The sequence below is a fragment of the Prunus avium genome, chromosome 6 (genome assembly GCF_965620075.1).
Source record: "Prunus avium chromosome 6, drPruAviu1.hap1.1, whole genome shotgun sequence".
Taxonomy (NCBI): Eukaryota; Viridiplantae; Streptophyta; class Magnoliopsida; order Rosales; family Rosaceae; genus Prunus; species Prunus avium.
In genome coordinates this window covers 28333708-28359242 of record NC_142289.1, presented here as the reverse complement: position 1 = coordinate 28359242, position 25535 = coordinate 28333708, and the positions used below count along the sequence as shown (strand labels likewise).

Here is a 25535-nt window from a genome sequence, read left to right as displayed (position 1 = left end):
TTTCGACAAACTTCCTTTCTTTCTTCTTATTTGTATGCTGAATTTAATGTACTTTACCGAGTTTCTAAAGTGATAAATCTATCCATTGGTCCTTTTGATTTAGGTTGTGCTCTAAGAGCCTCATCAACTGCAACACTCCTAGTATCGGGGATTCCATATTCTTTATTCAATGAAGTTTCCATACTCTGAGCCCCTCCTGGTGGACCATCTCTAATCTCTCTAAGCATTTCATTTTTCTTTCTTTTTTCAAGCTGAAATTTTTTCAAAGTTGCGACACACTCTTTTTTCACATGCTCATGAACTTTCTTATATGGTTGCATACCATGATGTGTTTGACCCAAATGATGCTTAAGTCTAGAAATTTCTCCACTGCATCTTCGATCACAAAATGTGCATCTCAAATATTTCCCCCCCTCTATTTCTTTTGCATACTTCCACTTAGGATCTTTTCGATTCATAGCTATAAAACAACATCATTAATATTTTTAAGATACAAGTATGATGCATGTACGTCAAATTTCTACTATATCACATAAACGAATAAGATAACTAATATATTGAAAAAAAAATTGAAAAAAAATTATACGAACCTTCAAATTATAGTTGCGAAGAATTAGAGAGAAAAATAAAATGGCTTACTTGCAGTCGAAAGATGAAGAGAATTCTTGAAATTGATGGAGATTATCTGGTAAGGATAGAAATTTGGGTTGTACTATACAATATATATATATATATATATATATATATATATATATATACTAGCTCCTCACGCATGTGCCAATTGGTTTTTTTTATGTTTTTATTTTTAGTATTAAGAAAAGATAACATGGGTAATTATTATTTGATTTCGTTTTTAATTTTAATTTTTTTAATATAAAAAAAATTATGAATTTACCATATTATCCTCATTTAATTAATAATTTCAATTCTTAATTTTTGAATTAACCAAGGGCATTTTCTGGTATTTTGAATGTTTCACCATTCTCTGCCTTTTGCTTTATATATAGGGATAATTGTCGAAATGTCACCTGAACTTATACCTCAGTTTCAATTTGTCACCTTAAAGAAAAAATTAAGAGAAATGTCACCTTAATTTTTCAAAAGGGTTAATTACTGTAGACGTCCGTGAACTATGTCACTAGTTGCAATTGGGTCCGTGAACTAAATTTTGTGGCATTAGTCCTTTAACTAGATAATAAGGTGCAATTAGGTCCTGCCGTCCAACTCTGTCACTTTGTCCGTCAAAATGAGGGGTAAAAGCGTCCTTTCGAGTCTTAAGAAAAAAACAGAAAATAAAAATAAATAAAATAAATAAATAAACTTAAAAGTAGAATGAAAAAAACAATAAAAAAAAACTTCTTCGTCTCCCTCTCACTCTCGTCCTCCCCCAATTTACCATCAGACCACAACCAACAACCAACCCAAAGCCACCCACCACCACCACTCCAACCCCAACCCCATCTAATCCCCAACTCAGACAACCACTCTCTCTCTCTCTCTCTCTCTCTCTCTCTCTCTCTCTCTCTCTCTCTCTGACAATCCAAGGCAAGCCTAGTCGTCATTCGCATCACCACCATAGCCGGATCATAATGAAACACACCAGTCTTGGCCATTTCGGTTGATTTTAACCGAGGACTCGGAGTTGTTTCCGGCGATGCTGGCAAGCCGAGGGCAAAGAGCGAAGATGTTCTAGATTTGGTACTGGGATCGACAGACCGTTTGGGCCCCGACTCGGAGACCGTACAGAAGCATATTAAGGTTGCAGAATTCAAGGTCATGGATGTGATTTACGCTGGATCGAGCGCCTTCTACGCGTCTCCACCCCCGAGCTCAGTGCCTTTGCCTGCTTTTTTGGGAAGGAACGGCACAACGACGAGCGATCTGCGTCGGTTGCTGCTACTCGATTCGGTGTGACCACTCGGCGGCATTCGATGGCTGGAAAGCAGGGGAAAGGGTCTGGCTTGGCAATCATTTTGTCATGTTTTGCAAGTTCTCTCTCCCGCCGTTGGTTTGAATGTTCTTTGGATGCTTATCTTTGTTGTTGTTGATGCCAAGCCTCTGGTGCTGATGGTGGGAAATGGGTGGTTTGAATGTTCTTTGGATGCTTATCTTTGTTGTTGTTGATGCCAAGCCTCTGGTGCTGATGGTGGGAAATGGGTCTCGAAGTTTTTCTTGTTAGAAATGGTTTTGGGAATAATATAGGTGCCCTGCCCCTCCAACAAGGCTGCTACAATTTCATTTCTTGTTGGTAAATAAAAGCATATGTTAAAACGAAAACCTCTGGCTCACACAAGAAGCCAGCAGCACTGCAAGGCACAAGGCTCAATCCTGTGATCAAATAAGAAATGGACATTATTATTTTTGAAGGGTTGCTTTCGGTTGATTTTGGTTTCTGGGTTTTGGGTTTTGCTATGTGGGGATTGAATGATCAAATGGAATTGTGGGTTTTTCTGGGTTTTGGGTGCCATTGTTGTCTCTGTTCTTTCTTGTTCTTCCTATTTTGTTTTGTTCAAAACGACGAAAAGTCAAAAATACCCCGAACAACAAGAGCACGTGACACTCACATGGTCAATTTCGACGGATTCAATTACGGCAGGACTCAATTGCACCTTATTATCTAATTAAAGGACTAAATTGCCACAAAATTTAGTTCACGGACCCAATTGCAACTGGCGCCATAGTTCACGGACGTCTACAGTAATTAACCATTTTTCAAAATCCATGATTTGTCATTTGACTTTAACACCATCCAATTTTCCATCAATTTTAAGGGTATTTTAGTCTTTTCATTTTCAAGAAAATAAAAATAAAGAAAAAGGTGACCTTTCTCTCCCTTTCTCCCCTACCTGCCCCCAAAACACATCGCACAGGACCCCCCCTCCCCCTCTTCTCTCTCTCTCTCTAACCATATATAAATTTTTTTTATAATGATTTTTCCATTTTTAAAATACCCTTGAAATGGATGGAAAATGGGATGGTGTTAAAGTCAAATGACAAATCATGAATTTTGAAAAATTAAGGTGACATTTCTCTTAAATTTTTATTTAAGTTGACAAATTGAAACTGAGATATAAGTTCAAGTGACATGTCTACAAAAATCCTTTATATATATAGATAAGTCCATATGTTAATATATTAATTTAGAAAGAAAAAAAAAGGTAAGTAGAATAAAGCTACAGCCGGATGGATTTAGAAAAGGCAAGAAAGATATTAATTCTTCTTGCCTTAAGTTTATTACAATTAAGGTAAGAAAAAAAAAAACAGAAACTTGCGTTTATTTTCTCAAAACACTCCAAGTGAAACGACGTCGTTTCAGTTAGAATTTTTTTTTAAACGCAATCGAAACGACGCCGTTTCATTTAAAGTTAAAACACTGCAATCGAAACGACGTCGTTTCATAACAATAAACCTAAAAGACAAACACGCGAGTCGTCTTCCTCGCAGAGTCGCAGCAAATTTGCAGACTCGCAAAATTTCTTCCGGTTCAGAAGTGTCCAGATCTGGGTCGCCTGGCCACGCCTTGCAACGCTCCTTACGCCTTCCCCGCGCTAAACGTGCAACTCGCGAAACAGCTGACCGCCTCGGGCGATTTCCTGCCGCCTCGCTCCGACGCGCTCGCCGACGCGCGCGAAGGCTCAAATAACTATTTGATGCTCAATTGAGCTTGTATTCTTGGTTCTCGCAGGTTTGAATTTTGGTTCTAGCGGCAGGGCATTATATGCTTGTCCAATAGAAGTTTTCTTTAGTATTTTGCACTTTTTTTGAGCAAATATTTTTGAATTTTGGCTCAATTGAGCTTCACTGCAGAATAGTTGATTGTTGACGCAGGTAAGTAGTTGAAAGGAAACTTACTCTTTTTGTTGGTCATTATGTGATGACAGGTACAAACAAATTCAAGTTGATTTTGGACAGTTTCAGAAGCTGCTCAATTAGGCAACTGAGAGACTAATGCTAAATTCTGGGAATAATGTAAACCGGGGTAGTGCAACGCTATCATCAGCTATGCCTCCTTTGCCCCAGTGTTTGCCTTTGGAGCCCATTATCTTAGGCAATCAAAAATATACACGCTCAGGAGAACTTAGAAGGGTTTTGGGCTTTCCTCATGGTAGTATATCGGATGACCATTCTTTTGGAGTTGCCCATCCGAAACCTCCACCACCGGTGGCAACAGAGGAGCTAAAGCACTTCAAGGAAAGCGTGCAAGATGCGTCTAGAAAGGCCAGGTAAAGTCCATTCACCCTACAGCAACTACTTCTCACTATGACAGTTTTCTCAACAGAATTCTTTATCTTTGAAGCTATTGTTCATGTGAGTAATTAAGGATCTTGGTGGTTCATTAAATTAGAATCAAAAGGGGCATTTGATCATGCAAATCGCGGTGCTGGTTTTTTAACGGTACAATTTTAGTAAATCATCTCCATCGATACTTTGAACACCTGACTTTAAAGTTAAGTTAGAGATAACAACACACTCGCACGAGAGAGAGAGAGAGAGAGAGAGAGAGAGAGAGAGAGAGAGAGAGAGAGAGAGAGAGAGAGATAGAGAGAGAGAGAGAGAGAACTTCTGGTCTTGTAAGGATCAATGGCCCCCTCCCCCCTCCCCCAATATCGCTTTATCCAAAAAAAAAAAAAACAAATCACCATCAAACTTAATTATATTGAAGCTAATCTCATGGGTTCTTGCTAGATTGGTGAACTTCTAGATATTTAGGGTTGGAATATGGCTGCTGGTGTCGGTGGTTTTGTTCCAGACGTGAGGAGTTTGGGGTGCAGTTGATTATGTAGATAATTACAGTAGAGAATACGAAGTCTCCTAACAACTCTCAAAGTCTATCTAAAGAAGTTAGAGCATAAGTAAAACACCTAGACAATTACAAAGTCTCCTATCTAAAGAAGTTAGAGCATAAGTAAAACATCTAAATAATACAAAGTCTCCTGACAACTCTCAAAGTCTATCAGAATACAAACTAAAAAACCTGCTGCACAAAAGAGGTTTAAGCCTCGTTCAAATAGAGTACATTTTGTGGGAAAGCGTCCGCCTTACGCTTTTCATTTTAACTTCTAAACAAATGCACCTTGATGCAATGGTAAGATTGTAGTCGATGTAATCTTCTCTTAATGGAGCACTCACTAGAATTTGCGTGACATATATTAACAACATGCTTTTTTCTACCAGGGACAGAGCAAAAATGTTGCGTGAATCCATTTTCAAATTGGATAAGTACAGAGAAGCTTTGAGTTCAAAGAAGAGACAGAGAAGCGATCTTTCATCGAGTGAGAGGTCCAGTGGAGCAAGTTTAGTGAAATTGGGAAGTCAAATTCATAAAAACCCTCAAGAGAATATGACTCAAAGATTGGAAGACAGGGCCAAGAGCGTTGGGTTCAATAAACGCGTACGGACGTCAGTGGCTGATGTGCGGGTTCGTATTCAGAAGTAATTGTAATTTTTTCAATTTAATCTAGGTACCTGTGGTTTAGAAAAAATAATTTTATTTTGAAATGGCATCCAATGCAGAAAAATCTATTCCTTAATTTGGATTTTCTTTAACACTTATTTTCTTAATGTTACTCTTCTGTAGCTTCATTATGCAATAAAAATAAACCTGCTTTAGTCTTTATATTTCAAGGGAAAAAACACAGACAAGTACAATAAAAGAGAAGTTTAGATCAAGCCTACTTTTGGATCAGAATTTTATACTAAATTGATTGGCGAGTTTTCAGGCATTTAGATTGTTTGCAGCTTTTCTTTTAGTTCAATATTTACTTTCATGCTTCTTGAAGTGATCAATGCAAGCTTCTTTCTAAGATTTACACATTTTCTAAATGCTACCAGGCAGATGTTAGGTCAGCTGCCACCTCAAGGCAGCAGGTGACCACAGACAAGGATGAAAATAAGCTTCAGGCTGTTGGTGGGGCTTCTGCTAGGATTGAAGAAAAGACCCGCAGATTGCTTGCTGGAGGTGAAGGGTTGGATCACAAAATAAAAAAGAAACGTTCGGTGGGAGCAGTGAGTAATAGAATTATAGGTGGTGAACGGGATATAAAACGAGCTATGCATCCAAAGCTGAGTGGTGATTCTAAGCTACGCATATGTGATGCTCAAGGTTTCAGGTATTCATATAATATATATATATATATTTGTCTATCAAAATGAATTTTCTAATTTGTGTAATTCTGCTTAAGGTTCACACTTTCTTACTGTTCATTCATGATATCTTTAGTATGATTACTTATTGAGCATAGACATACTTTCGGCAAGTATGATTACTTAGCTTTTGATATGTTGCAGACTAAAATCTTCACTTGGAGTTGGTGGAATCAATAAGTCGGCTGAACCATCTTTTGAACCTTCTAATCTCAGTACCTGTACAGTACTCAAGAATGAGCTGGAAAGTGCTCCTGTTCCAAAAGACCGTTCAGCTGTATTAGAGCAGAGGGTTGTGTTGAAAGGAAACATTAAGTATGTATTTCATTCTGAGTTATCTTATTCATACTATGATTTTTACAATACCTAGTAGAGTTTCAAAGTCATTTGAAGTTGTTGGATTAAAGACAACCACAGTTTGCGCCTAATAACCTTGACACTGGGATTTCAAAATTCACTTTTGTGGTTAAAATGAGACTGTTAATTTGTTCGTGAATCTGTGCCTCAGGCTAAATCCTCCGGAGGATAACCGTGCAGGAAGTCCTAATCCTGTGATAAAAGGAAAGGTTTCTAGGGCACCACGAACTGGTTCCGTTACAAATATAGACTCATCGCCTAATGTTCACCCTTCATCCGGAGCTTTTCAAGGTTTGGAACAGCCTACTGGTCAAAACAAAGTCCAAGTAGCAAATGTGATGAATAATCAGAAGTGTGCAACATCAAATGGTTCTTCTGTACATCCTATGGCCCAGTGGGTTGGTCAGAGATCACATAAAAGCTCTCGCACAAGGAGAACAAATTTAGTTTCTCCTGTAACAAACAATGCTGAGGCTCAGATTTCCTATCAAGGCGCTGCAACTTCTGATTTTAGTGCTAGAACTTCTTATGTTGGGACCAATGGATCACAAGTTACGAGCAGTTTAGATAATCATACCGCAAAATCTAAAAGAGAACTTCAGAATGTTTCATCTCCATATGGGTTATCTGGAAGTGAAGAATCGGGAGCTGGGGAAAAAAAGTTGAAAGAGAAGGGAATGGACCGCGGTGACATTGCCTTAGCTGCAGATGAAAAAGTTGGGGATCACTTACTGTCCATCAAGAAGAATAAATCACCAACTAATGACATTGGAGATGGTGTGCGAAGAAAAGGAAGAAGTGGACGAGGCCCATCTTTGACAAGGCCTGGGATTCCTCCAGTTATGGAGAAACCAGAGATTTTACCAACCACAAAGCCTCTTCAAGGGATGAAACCTATGTCCGATAAGAATAGAAGGTATCTAAACTGTTTTTTTATCTGTCCCATTGGTATTGTTGACTATTGCGTCAATGTGTATTGACTGAAATCTAATCATACTTTATGGTCTTTTAGTAAAACAGGTCGTCCACCCTCGAAAAAGCTGAAAGATCGCAAGGGGTCAACTCGTGTTGGGCCAATAGCATATCATGACTCACCCGATTTCACAGGTAGTGTTAAAATAATGCAACTTCAGCTAGGTTAATTTCAAATTCCTTTTGGCATCTAAAGTTCTTCAAAGTTAACTGATATTGATGGGCTTTTAATAAACATTGTAGATCTGGAATTGATATTTCAGGTTTGCATGGAATACACTAATTTCCCCTTCTCTCCTTGATAGAAATCCAACCCCCTCCCCCTCCTCCTCCTCCTCCTCCTCTTCAATTTTTTTTTTTTAAAGGATGTGAAATGTTGGAGACTAAAACACTTGCTTGTCGTCCTGTAGAGGTTCCATGTCTTTAGGGAGAAGTTTTTGTTATTTTACTTTTCAATTTTAATTTTACTGTGTCTATTTTAAAAAATATATTTTTCGTTACTTTCATTTTCTGTTTTATATATGTTTGGTTTGTTAGCATGCATGTTTTATTTATCCAAGTCTATTATGAAATATTGTGGAAATACTTGTATTAAAAGGCCTTAGATGTAGAATTTGGCAATATTACTTTTTAATATGTATTGTCATATCCTTATCAGGTGAATCTGATGACGATCATGAAGAACTATATGTGGCTGCCAATTCTGCTCGGAATGCTAGTAGTATGCTTCTTGACCTTTTAGTGCACAAACACGCACGCGCACACAGAGTTTAACAGTTCTCTACAAAAGCAGCATATTTCTGTTACACATCCATGCATTTATCACTAAAGTTCTGCCTGGTTTCTGCAGAACTTGCAAGTTCTGGCCCATTTTGGAAGAAAATGGAATCAGTTTTTGGTTCTCTCAGCTCAGAGGACATATCCTACTTACAGCAGCAGGTATTAAATGGGTCCCCTGATGCATCTAAATTTAATGAGTATCCTTCGGTCAGACACTTACAAATTTTTCCTCTTCCCGTTTTTTGATATTGGATGGATCAGCTAAGTTTTGCAGAGGAGCTTGGTGCGAGTTTGTCTCAGATGTTTGGCGATGAATATAATGTTTCGGTAATACAGTTAGCCATTAGTTCTTGTGAACTTTCATTTGTTTTTATGCATTTCATTTTATATTCATATCTTCACAAAACTAAACTCAAGGGAGAAAAGGATAGTAAATAAGTTTTAACTTTTTTTGTGTGGATATTGATTAGTTGTGAACTAATTCTTGCAGGGTGTTTTTATGCATAGAGAATTCCCTAATTGTTCTGGGGAAAGACAAGGGAACCATTTTAATCAAGATTCATCGAAGACTGATGCTTTATGTGAAAATTTTGACATGAGAAGGTTGGAAAGGGCTACTCCATTATACCAAAGAGTTCTTTCTGCTTTAATTGAAGAAGATGAAAGTGAAGAACTGTACCATCATAGTGAAGGGAAAAATTTGCACCTACGGTGTGCGAGTGATGATTCTCATTGTGGTTCATGTAATCAGATTGACGTTGAACCCAAAGATTGGGACAGGATAGAATCTGAAGTTGAGTCGCAAGGGGATTTTCAGACTCAGAAAAATAGCTTGCTGGACAGACTTTCTTGTGACAGAAGTGCTGCAACTAATACATTTAGAAATAGAAGCATGCCCAGTTCTGTACACAATCATGAACAGTGGCAGGCAGATGAGGATGTTTCACATTCTGATGTGGGGCATGCCTGTGAAATATGTCCTACTGATCTTGGTCATCTGCAACCTAGGGAACTCAAGACTACTAACTTGCCTTCCTCAGAGTGCCAATATCAATTGATGTGCCTGGATGACAGGCTTCTCCTGGAGCTGCAGAGTATTGGTTTATGTCCGGAGACATTGGTAAGCACTCATCTCAGACATTGGTCCTTAATATTACCTTCCTGGAAAAGTTTTATTCCAGTAATTTTTTGGTGGTGTTTTGTCTATACTTCTTACCTTTCTCCCCATTTTTTTTTCTTTTTTTGGGTGCCTTGCTCCAGCCTGATCTTACAGAAGGAGAAGAAGTGATTAATCAAGATATAATGGGACTCAAGCAAGGGCTGCATCAACAGGTTGCATTTTCCTAAATATTCTGTTTGTACAGGCTATATGGATCACAGTATCTATGCATAGTGAATTTTCATAACGACTATCCTCTTATATTCCATTGACCTTCCTGTTTCCCATTTCTTACATCTCTTTTATGTAACTAATAGATTGCGACGAAGAAGAAACACTTGGCAAAAATTGATAAAATTATTCAGAAAGAAAGAGCTGCAGAAAGACGGTAGAGTTCACAAGGCTTTGGATATTTTACTGATTGTACTATTTAAGTTATTTTCTTTGTTCAGTCGTGATGTTTTAGATTAATGTCGTTTCATATCACAGGAGAATTGAACTAGTTGCAATGGATCAGCTTATTGAGATTGCTTACAGGAAACAACTGGTAATTGGTTATTTTCAATTTTGGTTTTATATTTATTCATTTTCAAGTTGTTCATCTGTCTTTAAATATTTTGGCCTTTGATATGCTTCTTGATCAAAGATATTAAACTAGTACCTATGGGGTTGTTGTATACTATTATAGAACAAGGTACCCTTTCGTGGCCATGCTTTTATCCTCTCAAAAACATATCCTTCTTAACTTCCCCTTATCTTAGGGCGCCTTTGTCCTTAGATAAAAATTCATGAACTTGAACAGGTTTCTTTAGAATTCACTTCTTCCTGCCATTACTTCACTTTCCACAACTAGGCATGTATTGATAAAAAAGAAAGGACAGCAGTCTTTATGTTATTAGTGTGTGTATCTTTGTCTATTCCAGAATCCAGATAGAGGTTAATGCGGGATTCTTTTTAATTTAAGGCGTGGAATGCACTGTGTTGAGTGTTATGTGTAGTGTTCCCATCAACCTAGGTTGTTTCTCGGAAATTCACTAATATAGTATTTTGGAGCTTAATCTGCCTTCATCCACAGATGTGAGCAAAGTAAAACATGGACTTTGATAAAGTTAGGCACACATCAAATTAGTCAACACCTGCTTCTGTTTAACAAACAAATTAATTAATTAATGTGGGAGCAGTGGATAATTTTCTGATATCTTGCTGATCAAATGAGTATCTTGTGTCCTAAACTGTGCTATCAATGATTCTTTGCACTATCAGTCATGTGCAAACATATTGTATCAGTTAATTTTAGAGGTTCTGCAATCCTGGATAAGTGATGCTACTCCCATCCCATTTTGTTTCAAATTTGTCCCCATCCCTACAATGAAGATAACCATCCTTTCCGTTCTGAAATAACTTCAAGTACTGACAAACAGCCCCCAAAACAACTCATGTCCCGTTTACAGTGAGCAATCCTTCTTTTTTCTCCTTTCATCTTACAATTTATCTCACTGGCAAGGCATGTGCTGGCCAATACCATCTTTCTCAGTCGGCATAATTAGAGATGGGCATGGTGTTCTCTTTGATCGAATATTATTGTCTATGATGTGGGTGTGTTTTGATTGATGGAGTTGGAAGACAGAAGTGGGTGGAGTAGTACCACTATATGTGAATGTTTATGAGGAATACTTATGTCTGCTATAATGGTAATATGTAAGGTGAATTTGTAATCAGATTAATGGTGAACCAAAGCATATGATAGATTACTGAACATTTTCCATCAACTTAATGTTTACAGGCTTGCCGTGGGAGTAGTGGTTCAAAAAGTGCAGTCCGTAAGGTTTCAAAACAAGTGGCATTGGGTTTTCTCAAACGCACACTTGCCAGATGTCAAAAATTTGAAGAAAAGGGCATTAGTTGCTTTACTGATCCTGCACTGCAGAATGTTATCTTCTCTGAACTTTCATGCAACAATGCTGCAAAATCTGTCGACTGTGTTGGCTCTGGAACTGCTAGTAATACATGCAATGAAGGTTCCCATCAAGCAGAAGTCAGAGGATCCGGTATGTCGACTTAGACCTGTAAATGCTCGTTTATTGATATCAATATATATCCATGAAAGTTGAGAATTTAATTTAGGAGCAGATCCTTTTTCTTTTATCATTCTTTACCCTTTCCTTTTGTGTTCTTAGCTGATTCAAGTTGTAAGGGTAAAGATCTTTTAACTATATCGTATAAAAATGTCATTTAGTGATTGTTGTGGGGTACCAAGATAATAACCATACGAGATTTGTTCCATGATTCTGCAGGTGCAGTATCCAGTGCGTCTGGGAGATATGATTCCCCTAGTGATAACCATGACAGGGGTTCATCAGGGGTTCTTCAAGCTGTCATTGACTCGTCTGGTCAAGCTTCTTCCAAGCATGGATCGATGTCGAACTTGAACAAGGGGAGAAAGAGGGAAGTGCTGATTACTGATGTTGTTGGACTTGGAAGTGCTTCCTCAAGGCTAACTTCAGCTCTTGACAGCACTGTTCATGACCCAAAGGGAAACAGAGGTGAGAGAAATAAGGACCAAACCTTGGATAACTTAAGAAACACTTCACCTAGTGGAGTTGGTAACACATCATTGGACAGCTCCCGAAGTGAACGCAAAACAAAAGGAAGATCCAAGCAAAAGAATACTCACTCATCAAGTCAATCAGTTCCTAATGTCAGCAATAAGAAAAGTAGGACGGGCCCACCATTGCGGAGTGATGCTCATACACCGCCATCGTCTAAAGAGGCAGATGAACCCGCTGATATTGCAAATTTGCAACTACATGAATTAGATTCACTGGAAGAGAACCAAGATCTCAGTTCATGGTTGAACTTCGATGAAGACGGCCTGCAAGATCATGATTCCATTGGTCTCGAAATACCAATGGATGATCTCTCAGAGTTGATGCTTATGTAAGGCAGCTTTTACTTTTATTTCACCCCGATCCCCTTTTGGTGGTTATATCAAAAATCCAAAACCAATTCTAAGATTGAAGCCAAGTTAGTATAGCCAGAGCATGCACCACACCACACCTAACTACACATTGTAATTTTTTCTACGCAAGGTAATTGAAGATTTTTTAATGTGTTACCTACGATGTGTATTTCTTTTATTGTTCAAGTACTTTATATCCCCTCCTAAAGTGTGACGTGTGATCATATATATGGAGGCACACTAAAACTAAAACTAATTGATATGTAGTTTATACGTTTTTGACAAAGCGATGCTCTAAATTAGTCTAATGTAGAGAGGGGGGGATTGAACTTGAGTGTAAAGGGGCGAACATATTGCCTCGATCAACTGATGTAACCCGCTGCATGTGCATAGGTAGTTCATACTTTGTTAAACTTTAAGCTAGTGAATCCAATTATTGTAGACATTTGATAGTTAATTGTGCGTGCTACTGATTTATAAAATGATTTGTAAATTTCCTGAAATTCTTCTTACAAAGTCTCGACAGACAAAGCTTGTAGGATGGTTATAACTTATATAGAATAAAAGCATTTTAGCAATTATGTGGTTGAGCTGTTTTCAAGAAGAGTAAGCATTCACAATGGCCCATGGTGTGATGAGGCTCTTCCTTTTCAATTCTCCGAGAAGGGCATGGTTGGGCAAGGTGGTCTTAATGGCCCAAATCAACTGAAATTGCCAGAGGTAGGCCTAGGGCAGCCTGCCACACTATTGTGTCATGACTCATGGCAAAAATGTGGTTATTTTTATGTTAAAATCTGTAATTAAATACCTTTAAAATTCAGAATTAGATCAATTAGGAGAGTAGTTGATTCGATTCTTTATTCCCTTATTCTTAAGTTCCCGATTCATGAGTTTCCCATTTCCTGCATAATTTCTTTGTAATTTCCTACTTAATCAAATCAGCTGTCATGGATGAAGGGGTTGTTGGAAATTTGTACTGTTCTGTATGTTTCTTCCTGAAAACTCATTAGGATAAACAAATATGCCTGTATGGTTATTATTACTTTTGTTTATATATAGCTAAAACAGTTGACCACAAAACTATATTATATATATATATATATATATATATATATATATATATATAAAATATATGCACAATACAAACCGCCATCCACCAACTACAAGTCAATAGTATTAATGTTAGACGATAATGTTAAACAATGGCAAGAGTATTGGGTTTGGTCTACCACCATTTGCCCCTTGATATTCATGCATGTTTTATGCTAGATCAGGTCAGCTTTAGCAATCAAATGACAAAAAAACTCTTATACATAAACATATAAGATATGATTTAAAATCCAATATTCATTGCTGCATAATTCAAGTCCCAATTTTGAATGCAAATTTGTTTAATCGGGTTGGATATCAGTAAGGTGTTTTTCTTTTGAAATACGAAGGACATGATATATCAATTTATCGTAGTATTTTTTATGAAAATAGTAAGAACACGACAGATAATTTCATACGACGTACGCGACATATTAAAACAAACATATGCACTCTTAAAGACTAGACCTATAGGGTGGTTGAGGGCACGCATGGCACATAACATACTCAGTTAAGGGCTCTAGTACCTACACCCTACAAAACACATGAGTTTTTCCTAATGAATGCTTCACCTTTTGGGTTTATATCTAATTTTCTATATATAACACATTCATATAATTTCGCACAACAACATGATCAGCACTCTGATTGGGTAAAGCTCGTAAGAATATTTTGCCTCCCACTCTTTATATCTTTTTTTAATTGGAAAAAGTAATGACGAAGGCAGCATTAGTGTTTGATAAATCAAACCTAATAAAAAAAGACGAATGCTTTTTTTTTTTTTGGTGAACAAAAGACGAATGCTTTAAAGTAAAGGGAAGATAGGATTATTTGTAGCCTATGATTTCTAATGGGGATAGTAAAGGCATGCTGATAATGATGGATATGCCAACCTTTGTTTATACATAATTAATTTATTCCATGTCGATCCTAATGGACCGAAAAGTTGAGGCCAATTGAGAAGAAAAAAGAAAAGTGGTATAATTTAGAATGCAAAAAACTATTCATTTACGCACAAAAAAAAAGGGGTTTGGAGTGATCAATCAACTACAGGAGCATGTCATACTCGACGTCCATATTCTTCTACTCCAAATCTCCACAGAAAGATTTGTAAAATAAATTTTCTTTTCGGCTACCAAGCTTTGTAGGCTATTAATTAACTATTTTATTGACCAGTCATATAAGACATTTCTAGTGTATGCTTTCTTCTAGGTTTTCTAGTTAGAAAGCAAGCCTAGCCTTTTGTGCCTTGGGCACTAGCAGAACTTTAAGTTTATTACTTTATTTTGGTAAGGTAAATACTTCTATTTTGACCAATATGATGTTGGTTGGATTGGTTCAGGCTTTTGGTGTGCTCTCTTTTAGTAGAGTCTAAAGAACTCCATTATTTTCTTTTCACAAATAAGCTCTTTCCACTTTTCATTTCTCATGCACTGAGAAGTAGCAAAGCTTTTTTGCCTCATTTTCCAGCATCAAAAGACAGATCTTAGTCATATACCACTTTATTTCTCCGTGGATTACTTGGGGATTGATCTGTTGTAGGATCCATTGATGGATCGACCCTCACCCTATTTCTACTTGACTTGAGCACTGGTAGGTTTGAAGGGTTTGCACCCGTGTGTGTGATACTTCCCCCTCCCTCTTCCTAACTTCGGCCCCAAAAAAAAAACTTCTATTTTGATAAGTTGGTAATGGCACTAATTCATTACAGTTGAGCTAGAGGCCAAGAGTTGGTATTTCCCATGGCACATATTTGTTGTATTAGGCACTAGCTTTTTATTAACTAATCTCTCGTTAATTAAGGAGAAATATTTCTTGTATAGAGCCGGCCTATGCTTGGTAAATTGCATGGCTTGTGGTGGTTGTGTATTAGAATGAAATCTTGCATTTGGATTTGGTTCACAAATATTGAGGTAATACTATTAGAGCACCTCTAGCGCTGCTCTTTTGCCCGGGCAAGAGGGGGCCTAGGCCCAGCATTTGGCTCCAGCGCATAACGTCAAGATTGGGCAATTCATGGGGTCCACATGCCTGGGTAGGCCAAAAGGCAAATCTTGCCTGGGTTTGCTGTTAGCAACAAAAAATACCAAAATTTTCAGAATTGTTTTATATATAAATACCTAATCATATTTTTCACTTTCCACGCCAAAATTAATGGTTTAAGTATAAAAAATAGAAAATAAATTAAAATGAATAGTAATTGCTCTTGCACTTGCCCTTTGGGGTGGAAACAAAAAAAGCAAGGGCTGCCACTATTCATGTGAATAGTGACAAACCTTGCCTTGCTTTTGCCTTACCCTTGCCCTTTGGGGTGGAGGTGCTCTTAGATTCATGAGATGAAAAGTGAAGGGCATAGCAACTTCCTACCCCTTAGTAAACGGTCAAGGTATACGTTGACCCCCAGTCAAACGAGTCAACTGAAAACACATATCATGGGTGATTATAGTTTGGGGTCCATGCCTTTACACTTGACCTAAAGTCCCTAATTATCTCTATGCTTTGGACTTAGGTTCTAAGCAATGAACAATAGCAGAACCAGAAATTTTTTAATGGGTGGGCTAGCTAAAGTTCTTAGCTTAAAATCTAATGATAATTTTTTTTTGATACTCACATTTTCTCTAGAAATAATATACATTAAATCATATGAATCACGCTAATTATAAACACAAGAAAAAAAATGGAATTAGAGCCATATTATTCACGAAAGTGTGAATTTCATTTAGAAAAATGCTTCATTTTTGGAGACAAATTATAATGGAAAAAGATTAAAATTGATGTTGGGACAAACTTTGACACCAAATACAAATGTGGAAGGCCTCTGACTATGCCTATTGATTTTGAAATTGTATATTTTATTTATTTATTTTTAATTTAAAATATTAAGGTATATATATGTTTGATTTGTTTTTTTTCCCAAACCTCTTTTATCAAACGAATATCCTCACTATTATCCTGACATGGTAGCCCTTGCATTGGTTCCGCCCATGGCAATGAGCAATATGCTCGAGGTCCCGAGGCTCGATGTTAGGTTATGTCTACCTAAGGTCTTTTAGTTTCCCTTGACAATTTTGTAATTGTACATGTAATTCATCAAGCTCTAGGTTAATTAGACTAAGATAGTCTAGTTGGAGATGATTACTGTGGCTGAGATCAATAGTGGCACGATGCAATCAAGCTCTTCAAAGATAAATCATGCATTGTATATATATTAGGACATATCGAGTCATCGTGATGACTAGTCATCCGTTACTGCCAGTATGTGTTATATTTGAAATGTTGATGAATGTTCACACACCTATCACTCTAGTTGTTGCTAGCACATGGGATGCCTAGATTGACGAGTCCTTCTGAGTGCCTAGGTTGTCACGTAGTAGGGATTTGAATATTTGATATGTTGTGCATTTATGTTATGCTTATATGTTCATAGGTCTATAACTAGTTGTTGACAAGTCATATTGTCTCCAGGTTTATTTGATCATTGTTGTCATACATCTATCCATTGGGGTTTTAAATTACTCCATTCACCCAAGTACCAATTACACTTGAACAACCGACTCCTAGCCATGAAATTCTAGCGATTGACCTCAAGTTCCTAGCCCCAATAACTAGACCTAGCTAGGCTCTTGAGCCCTATGTCTCAAACATCGTCTACTGAAAATCTAGAATTCAAACTCGAAGCCTCATCCCGTATGTGTAACCCTAAGCCATACTACCTATGTCATGGTTCACTATTAACCCACAATGTTCATTTTTCATCTTCATTGTTTCGGAATAATAATGTCAATTTCACATCTTCATAGTCTTTAAATGAACAAAAATATCAAACATCTCTTTGATAATCAATATAACCCTGATTTTTTACCATTTTGAAAAATTGGATAAAGGCTAAGAACTTGTTCAATTTGAATATTATTACACCTTGATTTTGCATTATTATTTGGAGTCACGCTTGTTATTGAAAACTCACACATTAACATGTTGGTTCTCACTCGGTACTGTTTCATGATTTTAATATCTTTTCGTATAAAAAAAGGAATTCTTTTATATTTTTTTATTCTGGATATCTCACATACAAGTTCATCAAATTAAGGAACATTTATTTCTGCAAGGTACAACTGTGCATATGTCCAGCTTTTATGCAAATTGCTCCTTGATATATATACTTCTAGGTCAAACAAACAAACAAACAATCTCTCTCTCTCTCTCCCTCTCTCCGTAGACAGGCATGCATGCGCACACATCATCTGCGTCCGTTTGTGAATTAAATATTCTCTCCTTTGTAAATAAGTTGCAACCACTTGATATAAATGAAGGTAACAACCAAACTTTCCCTCTATGCTTACAACTTTTCTCCACAAACAATTAGGAAGAAGACAATCAACTCAGTTTATATCCTTTATCTCTACCCTTGTCCCTTCTGCACTATAATATATTCATCTTCTTCATCGCAACCACTTCTTATAAATGAAGTGCATGTAACAACCCACCTCTCTCTCTCTCTCTCTCTCTCTCTCTCTCTCTCATACAAACACAACCATTTTCGTTTCTGCTAGAATCCCTTGTTTCAATAAAGACATTAGACGATGACAACATACCGAGTCTCCTCCCCCTCTTTCTCACTCTCTCTCTCTCGCCACCTTTCTGTGTATATCATGCAAAAGCCGTTAGATGAAGATAACATTCATAAATATGCTCGATAAATTATAGAATTGTGTTTCATTGTTTAATATTCTTTTCTTTTTCTTTAAGCAAGTGGAAGAAGCTTCTCATGCACAGAAAATATTGAATTACATTTACAAGATAACGTAGTGGTGACACAATGACATTAGAAAAATAAAAAATAAAAAAAGCAGAAAATACAAAGAAGAAGAAAAATATATATATATAATGTCCTATCTCTTCTAAAGTAGTAGCTTGATCAAGGAACACCCAGCAGCACAGCCAGTAAAGCTAGAAATCTAAGAACTTGATCCATTAATTACGAGGCAGCTCTCTGGCTATATTGGGATTTGATCAAAAGGATGAGAAGTGATTCTGCGAAGGTTGAACCATTTGCAAGTCTGTTGTTGTTTGGCACGAGTTGTCATCGCTGATCATGCTCCTGCAGAGTTGAGGACATAATTTAATTTAGTGGTTATAATTAGTAATCATTTTTAGCAGAATATCCGTACATCATAATTCACAAGTTAATCATTAAAAACAAATGCAAGAACAAAAATTCATTGTCACTAGTCACAATAGGGGTAGGACCTATTGTAAGAAAAGAGGAACAAATAATGATGGGAAAAGAGCAGTTGTACAGTATCTTCTGTAACAAACTAGTAAGTAATGAAGGCGTTATGAAGATCTTACTCTCGCGGTCGAGATGCCCAAAGAGAACTAAGTGCTCGTAATCGTCCATAGTACTCTCCGATTACAAGAAAGCAACGAGCTGCCTGACGAACTGTCAAAATCCGGCGCAATTGATGAAGGGTTTGTTGTCTCAAATTATCAGCCTAAGTAGAATTGGTACACGCAAATAATGAGTTACTTAATTCTTAGAAGGACCAAATTGAGCACAAGAGACACAAAAGACAGAAGGAAAAGAGAAAAAGCATGTTTGATTTGTATATAATTATATAAGATTAAACAAGAACCATCATGCATATGTAGACCATGGAATGGGTCCCTAGTGCAAGCTCACATGGGCACAGCCTTTAAACAACATTTCAAACAAGTTGAAATTGGAAAAACTTGCTCCATCTATGAATTTGGACTGTTCCAATCATGGTTTAGAAAAATAATACAACATACTCAATTAATTTATTACCTATATTTGCCATCTGAATTTTATATTCGGTCGACAGGTCCAGCTACGGTTTTCATTTCAACAAACATCACACTCAAACCTACCTCCGAAAGAAACATTTGGGATGGAAAAACTACACCAAAACCCTAGCATTCAGCAACTTGATTGACACCCTAGCTAAAAAGAAATACTGGTGCACCCCAAAATTATGGGGTTAATGAAATTATGATGACCCAATAAAGCCAACTACATACGTGGCAAGCATGTAGAGGATGTGATCAATCTATCTGTATAATATCATATATCATCTGTCTGAAAATTTGACCAAGAGCATGATAGTGACAGCCCTGATGAATGGAAAACTTCATGGTCAATTGGGATATTCATGATCATCAAGACCATCACAGTAGATATTTATTGAACGGTTGGATGAACATGGAAATTATAAAAATGTAGATACAATGTTTAGTTGACTATAGCATGGATGCTTCCATTTTGATTTCTTTAATTAGTAGGAGCTTGAACTAAAAGTCAATTAAAATGTTAAATCAAGGTGATGTGTGTGAAAATGAAAGCCCTTGGATTCTTACCCTTCAGGTGTAGGTTAGAGAATGGCGGCGCAAAACAAGAGGACAGAAGGAAGGAATATAATGAAAAAAATGGACTAGTCAGAAGAATTCAGATCAACTACCATGTTGATGTCACCTACCCAAGTACTATCTTCAACTCTTTGTGGTGTGATGAAAAGATCACACACCTTCTTAATGTTAAAACAGTAATTAGCGTGACTGACTGGTAGTCGTTGATAGATGTGAAGCCTATAATAATGCTCCACAACTATAAAAAAATCGCCGCCCTTTTCGTGAAGATAATCTTAATCTTGTTCAAGTGGGTTCCATTTTCCATCAACTATTTGCTGATTCGTCACGCAAAATCTAATCAGTCCTCGGATATTTTGAAAAGTGGGTTAGTCTAGGACTTTATAGAACGGATTTTACCTAGACATCGATATGTATCGGTCAAATCTGGAAAATGCAATATGAAACTAGAACAACTTTTTAATATGCTTTTCAGAAATCGACTGAACGAGACACCACGTTTTACTCTCCGACACAAATTCATTTTCAAAAAGCACCAGGCAAGCTTGCTAATAAATATATAAAATAATAGCTTTATATATAAATAACCTCCTAGGGTTCAATAGAAAGAAGAACAAAATGACTACTGCATGTTATAAAACAATTCTTAACAAAGAGATTAATTATATATATGAAGTACATGCATGACCTTGCGTGATGGATGCAAAATGAGCTTTGGTTTTCCACGGTCAAATTAATAAAATAATGCTATATTATTTATTTCTGATGATCATGTTTTGTTACTACTTTTATTTACCTGGCGAACGAAGCCTTCAAGATTAGTGAGCTTGCCCAAAGCCACGGCCATCTGTTGCATGCCGTCGATGACTGGCCCACCGGCAATGGTGTCGACCAGAGACTGATGAAGCTGCTCTAGACCTTGAGTAAGTGCCTCTTCTGCTTGTTGCGAGGACTGCTGGAGGCTATATATCCCCATGAATTGCTGTTCTGTTAGTGGGTCTAACTGTGCTGTTAACATCTGATTAGTAACAAAGAGAAACACCCATTAAGTAAAACAAGTGATTAAAGGGAAGTACAACAAGATTATTTAACCATAATTCATAATCCACAAGATTAGTCCTAGCTAGATAAGTTCTGATATATATGATAATAATAGTTGCGTGCATAAACATGGAAATAAACCCAAACCTTGATGAGCTCAGAGGGTCTAAAACCACCCATCCAGAGGAAGCAACGCTCAGCTGGGGTAGTCCACATTCCAGTAATGAGGTGAAACACATCAGATTTAGCAGCCACTCCCTTCAGGTGGAAAATTTCATCATAGTGTGAAATGTATCCATCCACAATTACGCGAAGATCGCTATCGGATAAATGTGCCTGCAACCCTGTTCGGAGCTCCGACATGTGCCGGTGGTCGTCTTCTAGCCATCTTGCATATTCCATGTCAAATATTGCAGCACCTAAAAAAACAATAACGAAATAAATAAATAATTTATACATGATCATGACCAATTTACTGCGTAGAAAATAAAGCACATGTTTTAAGAGTACATTATTGTGCTAAAAGTTGAAAAGTTATAGCACGGGGGGATTTAAATAATGCATGCACAGATAAAAGTTAAACCCCAGTTATGGCTTTTAGGTTCGGAAAAGGCCAAACAACTAAAAAAATCATCTTTATACATCTGAAAGATCTGCTCCATTTAAAATACATGATACAATTTTTCTAAATAATTTGGCCAAACTCCGAGTTTTCTGCCAAATTAAATTAAATTTGTAAATTTGTTATCCATATTTGACTGGAAGCTTCAATGTCAAAAGATATTTTTATTTTTATTTCTAAAAAAATACATAAAAAGGTTTTTGTCGAGAAACTCACCTGAGCTGATATTGCCAAGACCGCCACCACAACCACCCAAGAACAAACCCTAAGAAAATAATTGAAAAAATATATATATTTCAATACCATTAACAAAATAAACAATAAATCTTAACTGTTGTAATTTTTGAAGTCAAAAATAAATTTTCATAGTTTTAAACCTGAGCGCGCGCTCTTTGAAGGTCTTGTTCTAGCTGGGTGAGCTTTATTCTGCTTGTCTCTAGCTGTTGCACATAAGCCTAATGACAAGGAGAGAATGGACCATTAAAATAATAATTAAGCTAAATAAAGTAGCTGGGAATTGAGTTATGGAAAATGATAATTTGAAAAATGCATTTACCTTTTCACCAAAAAAAGAAAAAGAAAAATGCATTTACCTTTTTTCTGAGACGGCTTTTTCTTGCAGCTTCTCTGTTTTGAGCTAGACGTCTCAATGTCTGAACCAATGAAAGGTACTTCAGTTCAAAGTTGAAGTCAAAGAGTGTGAACGAAGAAATGCAAGAATATTGTTATGTTGAAAACCTTAGCATCAAGTTGTTTATTCTCTGATGTAGAACCAGCTCCCTTCCTCTGGAACATTGAAAACATGAGAGAGAGAGAGAGAGAGAGAGAGAGAGAGAGAGAGTTTTGATTGAGTCTGGAAATACCCACATGGAATAAATTACCAAAATAAATTAAGAAATTGTTTTTAGGTTGGGAACAAGGAGACGTGAGGAAGGTGGCATGGCATCTCTATTTGGTTTTTTTTTAAAAGATGGAAATGGAAGGAAAAAGAAGAAGAAGAAAAAAAGTTGTGTTTTTATATATGCTTGGATAGTTGGATTAGACATATATGCAGAATTATAGGGGGAGATTCCATGATTTGATTGAAACAAAACCACAACAATGATTAGAAAAGCTCACAGAATTTCCAGGAAGCATTTCTGATTTGTGATGCTAATGACTTGAGTGCTGCTCTCGAGGCAAGTAAATTTGGGTTTCTAATTTCAAAGTGGATTTTTGAAGGCGAAAGAAACAACGAGTTTTGATTGTGTTATAGGCAAAAAATAGTGAGTAAAGTGGGGCATATTTATTATAGGCTGAAAACAGTGGTAACTACTGTGAAGATTCTCACCTTTCCTTTTCTTTTATTATTATTTTTATATGTTTTTGTGTACAAACTCTCTCTCTCTTTCTTGTGTCAGACATCTTATCAGAAAATCGTTCAGAAATCAGGTAAACTGTCTTTCTTTTGATTTTCTGAGTTTTGGGATCTGTGCTATAATATTTGGAGAGAGAGAGAGAGAGAGAGAGATGAAAACAGTAATAATAACAATAAAGATGCCAACTTTTTCCTCAGTTGTGGGGATATGGGATGATATGATATGAGAAAGAAATGAGAGATTACAGTTGCAAAACAAGAGTTTAATTTAAAGAACCTTTTCCTGGGATGGTTTGGCAGCTGATTGACTTTGTGAAGCTCCTCCTCCTCCTGCTCCTCCTCTTGAGCTGTCACTTATTGCCATGTCTTGAGCCTGCAATTGTTGCTGCTGTTGAAACTGTAGATGCTTCTGATCAAAAGCCTGTTGGTGATCTGAGGAAGATGCCTTTTTACTGATTGGAGATTCTGGCTCCAACTGGCCACCCTCTCCCTTGCTTGTGAGAGTGTTCACTTGTGATCCTGAGTCTGTGCTTTCCCCTCCTGACTTTGAACTTCCCTGCCATTTCCAAAGCAAAAATTAATCAAATTTCCATCTGGGTAATTATGAAAATCACTAAAACAAAATTTAAAAAAAAGGAAAAACCCAATTTGAAAATTGTGAGAGAATAAATTATGGATGGAGATGGTCAAAGCTGTACCCTTGGGGTTTGGTGGAATCTCATTGGCCAAGAAGGGAACATTTCCAGAGTAGCAGCAGGCCTGCCTGTGAATAAAGCTGCAAAGAATCACAAAAGCCAAATCTCAGAGGATCGCCAAAATAAAGACTTGCAAGATTTTTACAAAGCATCAAAAGGTGTTGGGGGAGGGAGGACCTAATCCTCCTTTTCTGCAGTTACGGAGTCAGTAAAAAATCATGCTAAAGTTTTCTAAGTTTGTAGCCTCACGCCCTTCAACTCTCTTGTCTCAGAATCATTACTGTATTGGAAATGGTAACCTCCACCCCCCCACCCTCTCTATGCTTCCAGTAGACATATTCAACCCCTCTCTCTCTCTCTCTCTCTCTCTCTCTCTCTCTCTCTGCTTTTCTAAAGAGGTTGGTTATGCTTTATCAAACGTCACCAAAAGCAGAAATGATGATAGGTGTAGAAACATACGTGCTTGAGCTTCATCATTTCTAACTTGCCGCGCAATTGCTTCTTCCAGCTCTCCAAAATCAAAGGCAGATCCTTCTTGATTGCTAGCAACCAACAAAAGAAGCAAAAAAAGAATTAATAGCCCATGTCAAAAGAAAAACATGAACAGATCAGAGAAAAACAAACAGCAAAAGAATTAATCAAATTGGAAAAGTAAAAGAAACCCAAGTGGAAATTAGTCTTGAAATTGCAATATTTGAATGAAAGTTTGGAAATTGATGTGATATCATACAGAAAACTGGTTGACGGAGCATTCATCCCATGAAGAACAGCATAAGGAACATGGTGATTTGAAGGTCCTGATTCTGATAAACCAGTAGCAGTCTCTCCAACTCTATGACTCGCCATGCAAGATTTTCTCAGACCATTTTCATCTTTGTACTCCAAGAAGAAGCTGGAATCGGGACATGTAGCAGAAATGAAAGCCATAGTTAAGAAAACTTCTGTTTTTTTGTTTTGTTTTTTTTTTTTCAGTTAGCTAGAAGAAACAGAGGACTTGGGAATGGGAAAACAATTTCCCAGGAATTTCACTTCTCTCTTTACCTCAATTGTTTTGCTTTAAGATTCCTAGACCAAGTGTATATGGAGCAAAGAACTTGAAAGAGACATATACACAAAGCAAAGCAAAGCAGCAAAGATCAAAGGATATAATCTAAAAGAAGCCACAGGAGAGAGAGGGTCCAGTAAGTCTCTCTCTCATTTATGTCTCTGTTTGCAACTTTTGATCTCTCTCTCTCTCTCTCTCTCTCTCTGTGAGGAGGGTGTCTCTGTCTCCTTCTTTCTCTACTTCTCTATGAAGAAAGCTAATTGATTACTGTCTGTGTTTGGGGTTACTTTATCACCCTTCTCACTCTCTATAGTAAATATTATCATATTTTGAAACTCATCCCATGGTACAGAAAATCTTGTCCTTGCAAGACCTGTCTCTCAGCTCAGGCCTCTTGGGTGTGTGGGGTTTGAAAACAGAAAATTGAAAAAAAAAACATATATTATAATATTAAATGAGGAAAAAATTTAAAAAGAAAAAAGAAAAATCAAGTGTGGGGTCTTTGGCAGGAACCCACTGGAATCACTGACTCCTACTCCACTCTCTCTCTCTTCTAACCGCCTGTGCTATGCCATTGGTTCTTTTTTATTGTGCTTCTTCAGAGATGCAAGTACTTACAGTCTTACAGGATAAATCAAAATAAATAACAATGAATTCATCATTTTTATATGAGATGAGACAAGGTTTTCTTTCACAAAAGATGGTAAAAGGTGAGGACTGAGGAGGAAAGGAAAAGCTGCAAATGGGTTTTCTGTGATCTTTTTTTCTAGCCCAAAAGAGGGGATGGAGATTATTTCTGACAACTAGGGGGTAGGGATGGGGGGGGGGGGACCCTTGAGAAAGAGAGGGTTTTAAAAAAAAAGTATTTGTAAAGTTTTGCTTATACCATTTTCAACTAAAACATTAGAATAATAATCCACAAGCAAAG

At 37.0% G+C, this 25535-nt stretch overlaps 2 protein-coding genes across 7 annotated transcripts; one reads left to right on the top strand and one right to left on the bottom strand.

The window, feature by feature from the left end:
* Positions 1-3431: 3431 nt before the first annotated feature.
* LOC110769952 (spectrin beta chain, brain) lies at positions 3432-12527 on the top strand. 2 transcript variants are annotated; one of them, XM_088255069.1, is made up of 16 exons: positions 3432-3685; positions 3882-4223; positions 5176-5413; positions 5833-6110; positions 6289-6459; positions 6653-7417; positions 7514-7608; positions 8132-8194; positions 8324-8412; positions 8515-8580; positions 8744-9373; positions 9514-9585; positions 9730-9800; positions 9902-9959; positions 11196-11460; positions 11707-12527. In XM_088255069.1, the coding sequence occupies exons 2-16, from the start codon at positions 3949-3951 to the stop codon at positions 12351-12353; spliced, it is 3783 nt and encodes a 1260-aa protein (XP_088111195.1). In that variant the 5' UTR covers positions 3432-3685; positions 3882-3948; the 3' UTR covers positions 12354-12527. The 2 variants fall into 2 exon arrangements, with proteins under 2 accessions (XP_088111195.1, XP_088111194.1); XM_088255068.1 differs by having other exon boundaries at positions 5176-5419.
* A 5633-nt stretch (positions 12528-18160) lies between these two features.
* TGA9 (bZIP transcription factor family protein) lies at positions 18161-25346 on the bottom strand. Of its 5 annotated transcripts, none has more exons than XM_088255201.1 (13): positions 24604-25345; positions 24293-24454; positions 24022-24104; positions 23566-23642; positions 23145-23423; positions 22249-22296; positions 22104-22163; positions 21888-21965; positions 21727-21775; positions 21036-21307; positions 20644-20865; positions 18813-18955; positions 18161-18561 (listed from the first exon to the last, which is right to left on the bottom strand). In XM_088255201.1, exons 2-13 carry the CDS (start codon positions 24406-24408, stop codon positions 18474-18476), a joined length of 1515 nt encoding a protein of 504 aa, XP_088111327.1. In that variant the 5' UTR covers positions 24409-24454; positions 24604-25345; the 3' UTR covers positions 18161-18473. The 5 variants fall into 5 exon arrangements, with proteins under 5 accessions (XP_088111327.1, XP_088111328.1, XP_088111325.1 ...); XM_088255202.1 differs by having other exon boundaries at positions 24293-24469; positions 24710-25345; XM_088255199.1 differs by having other exon boundaries at positions 24293-25346.
* Between the last annotated feature and the right edge of the window lie 189 nt (positions 25347-25535).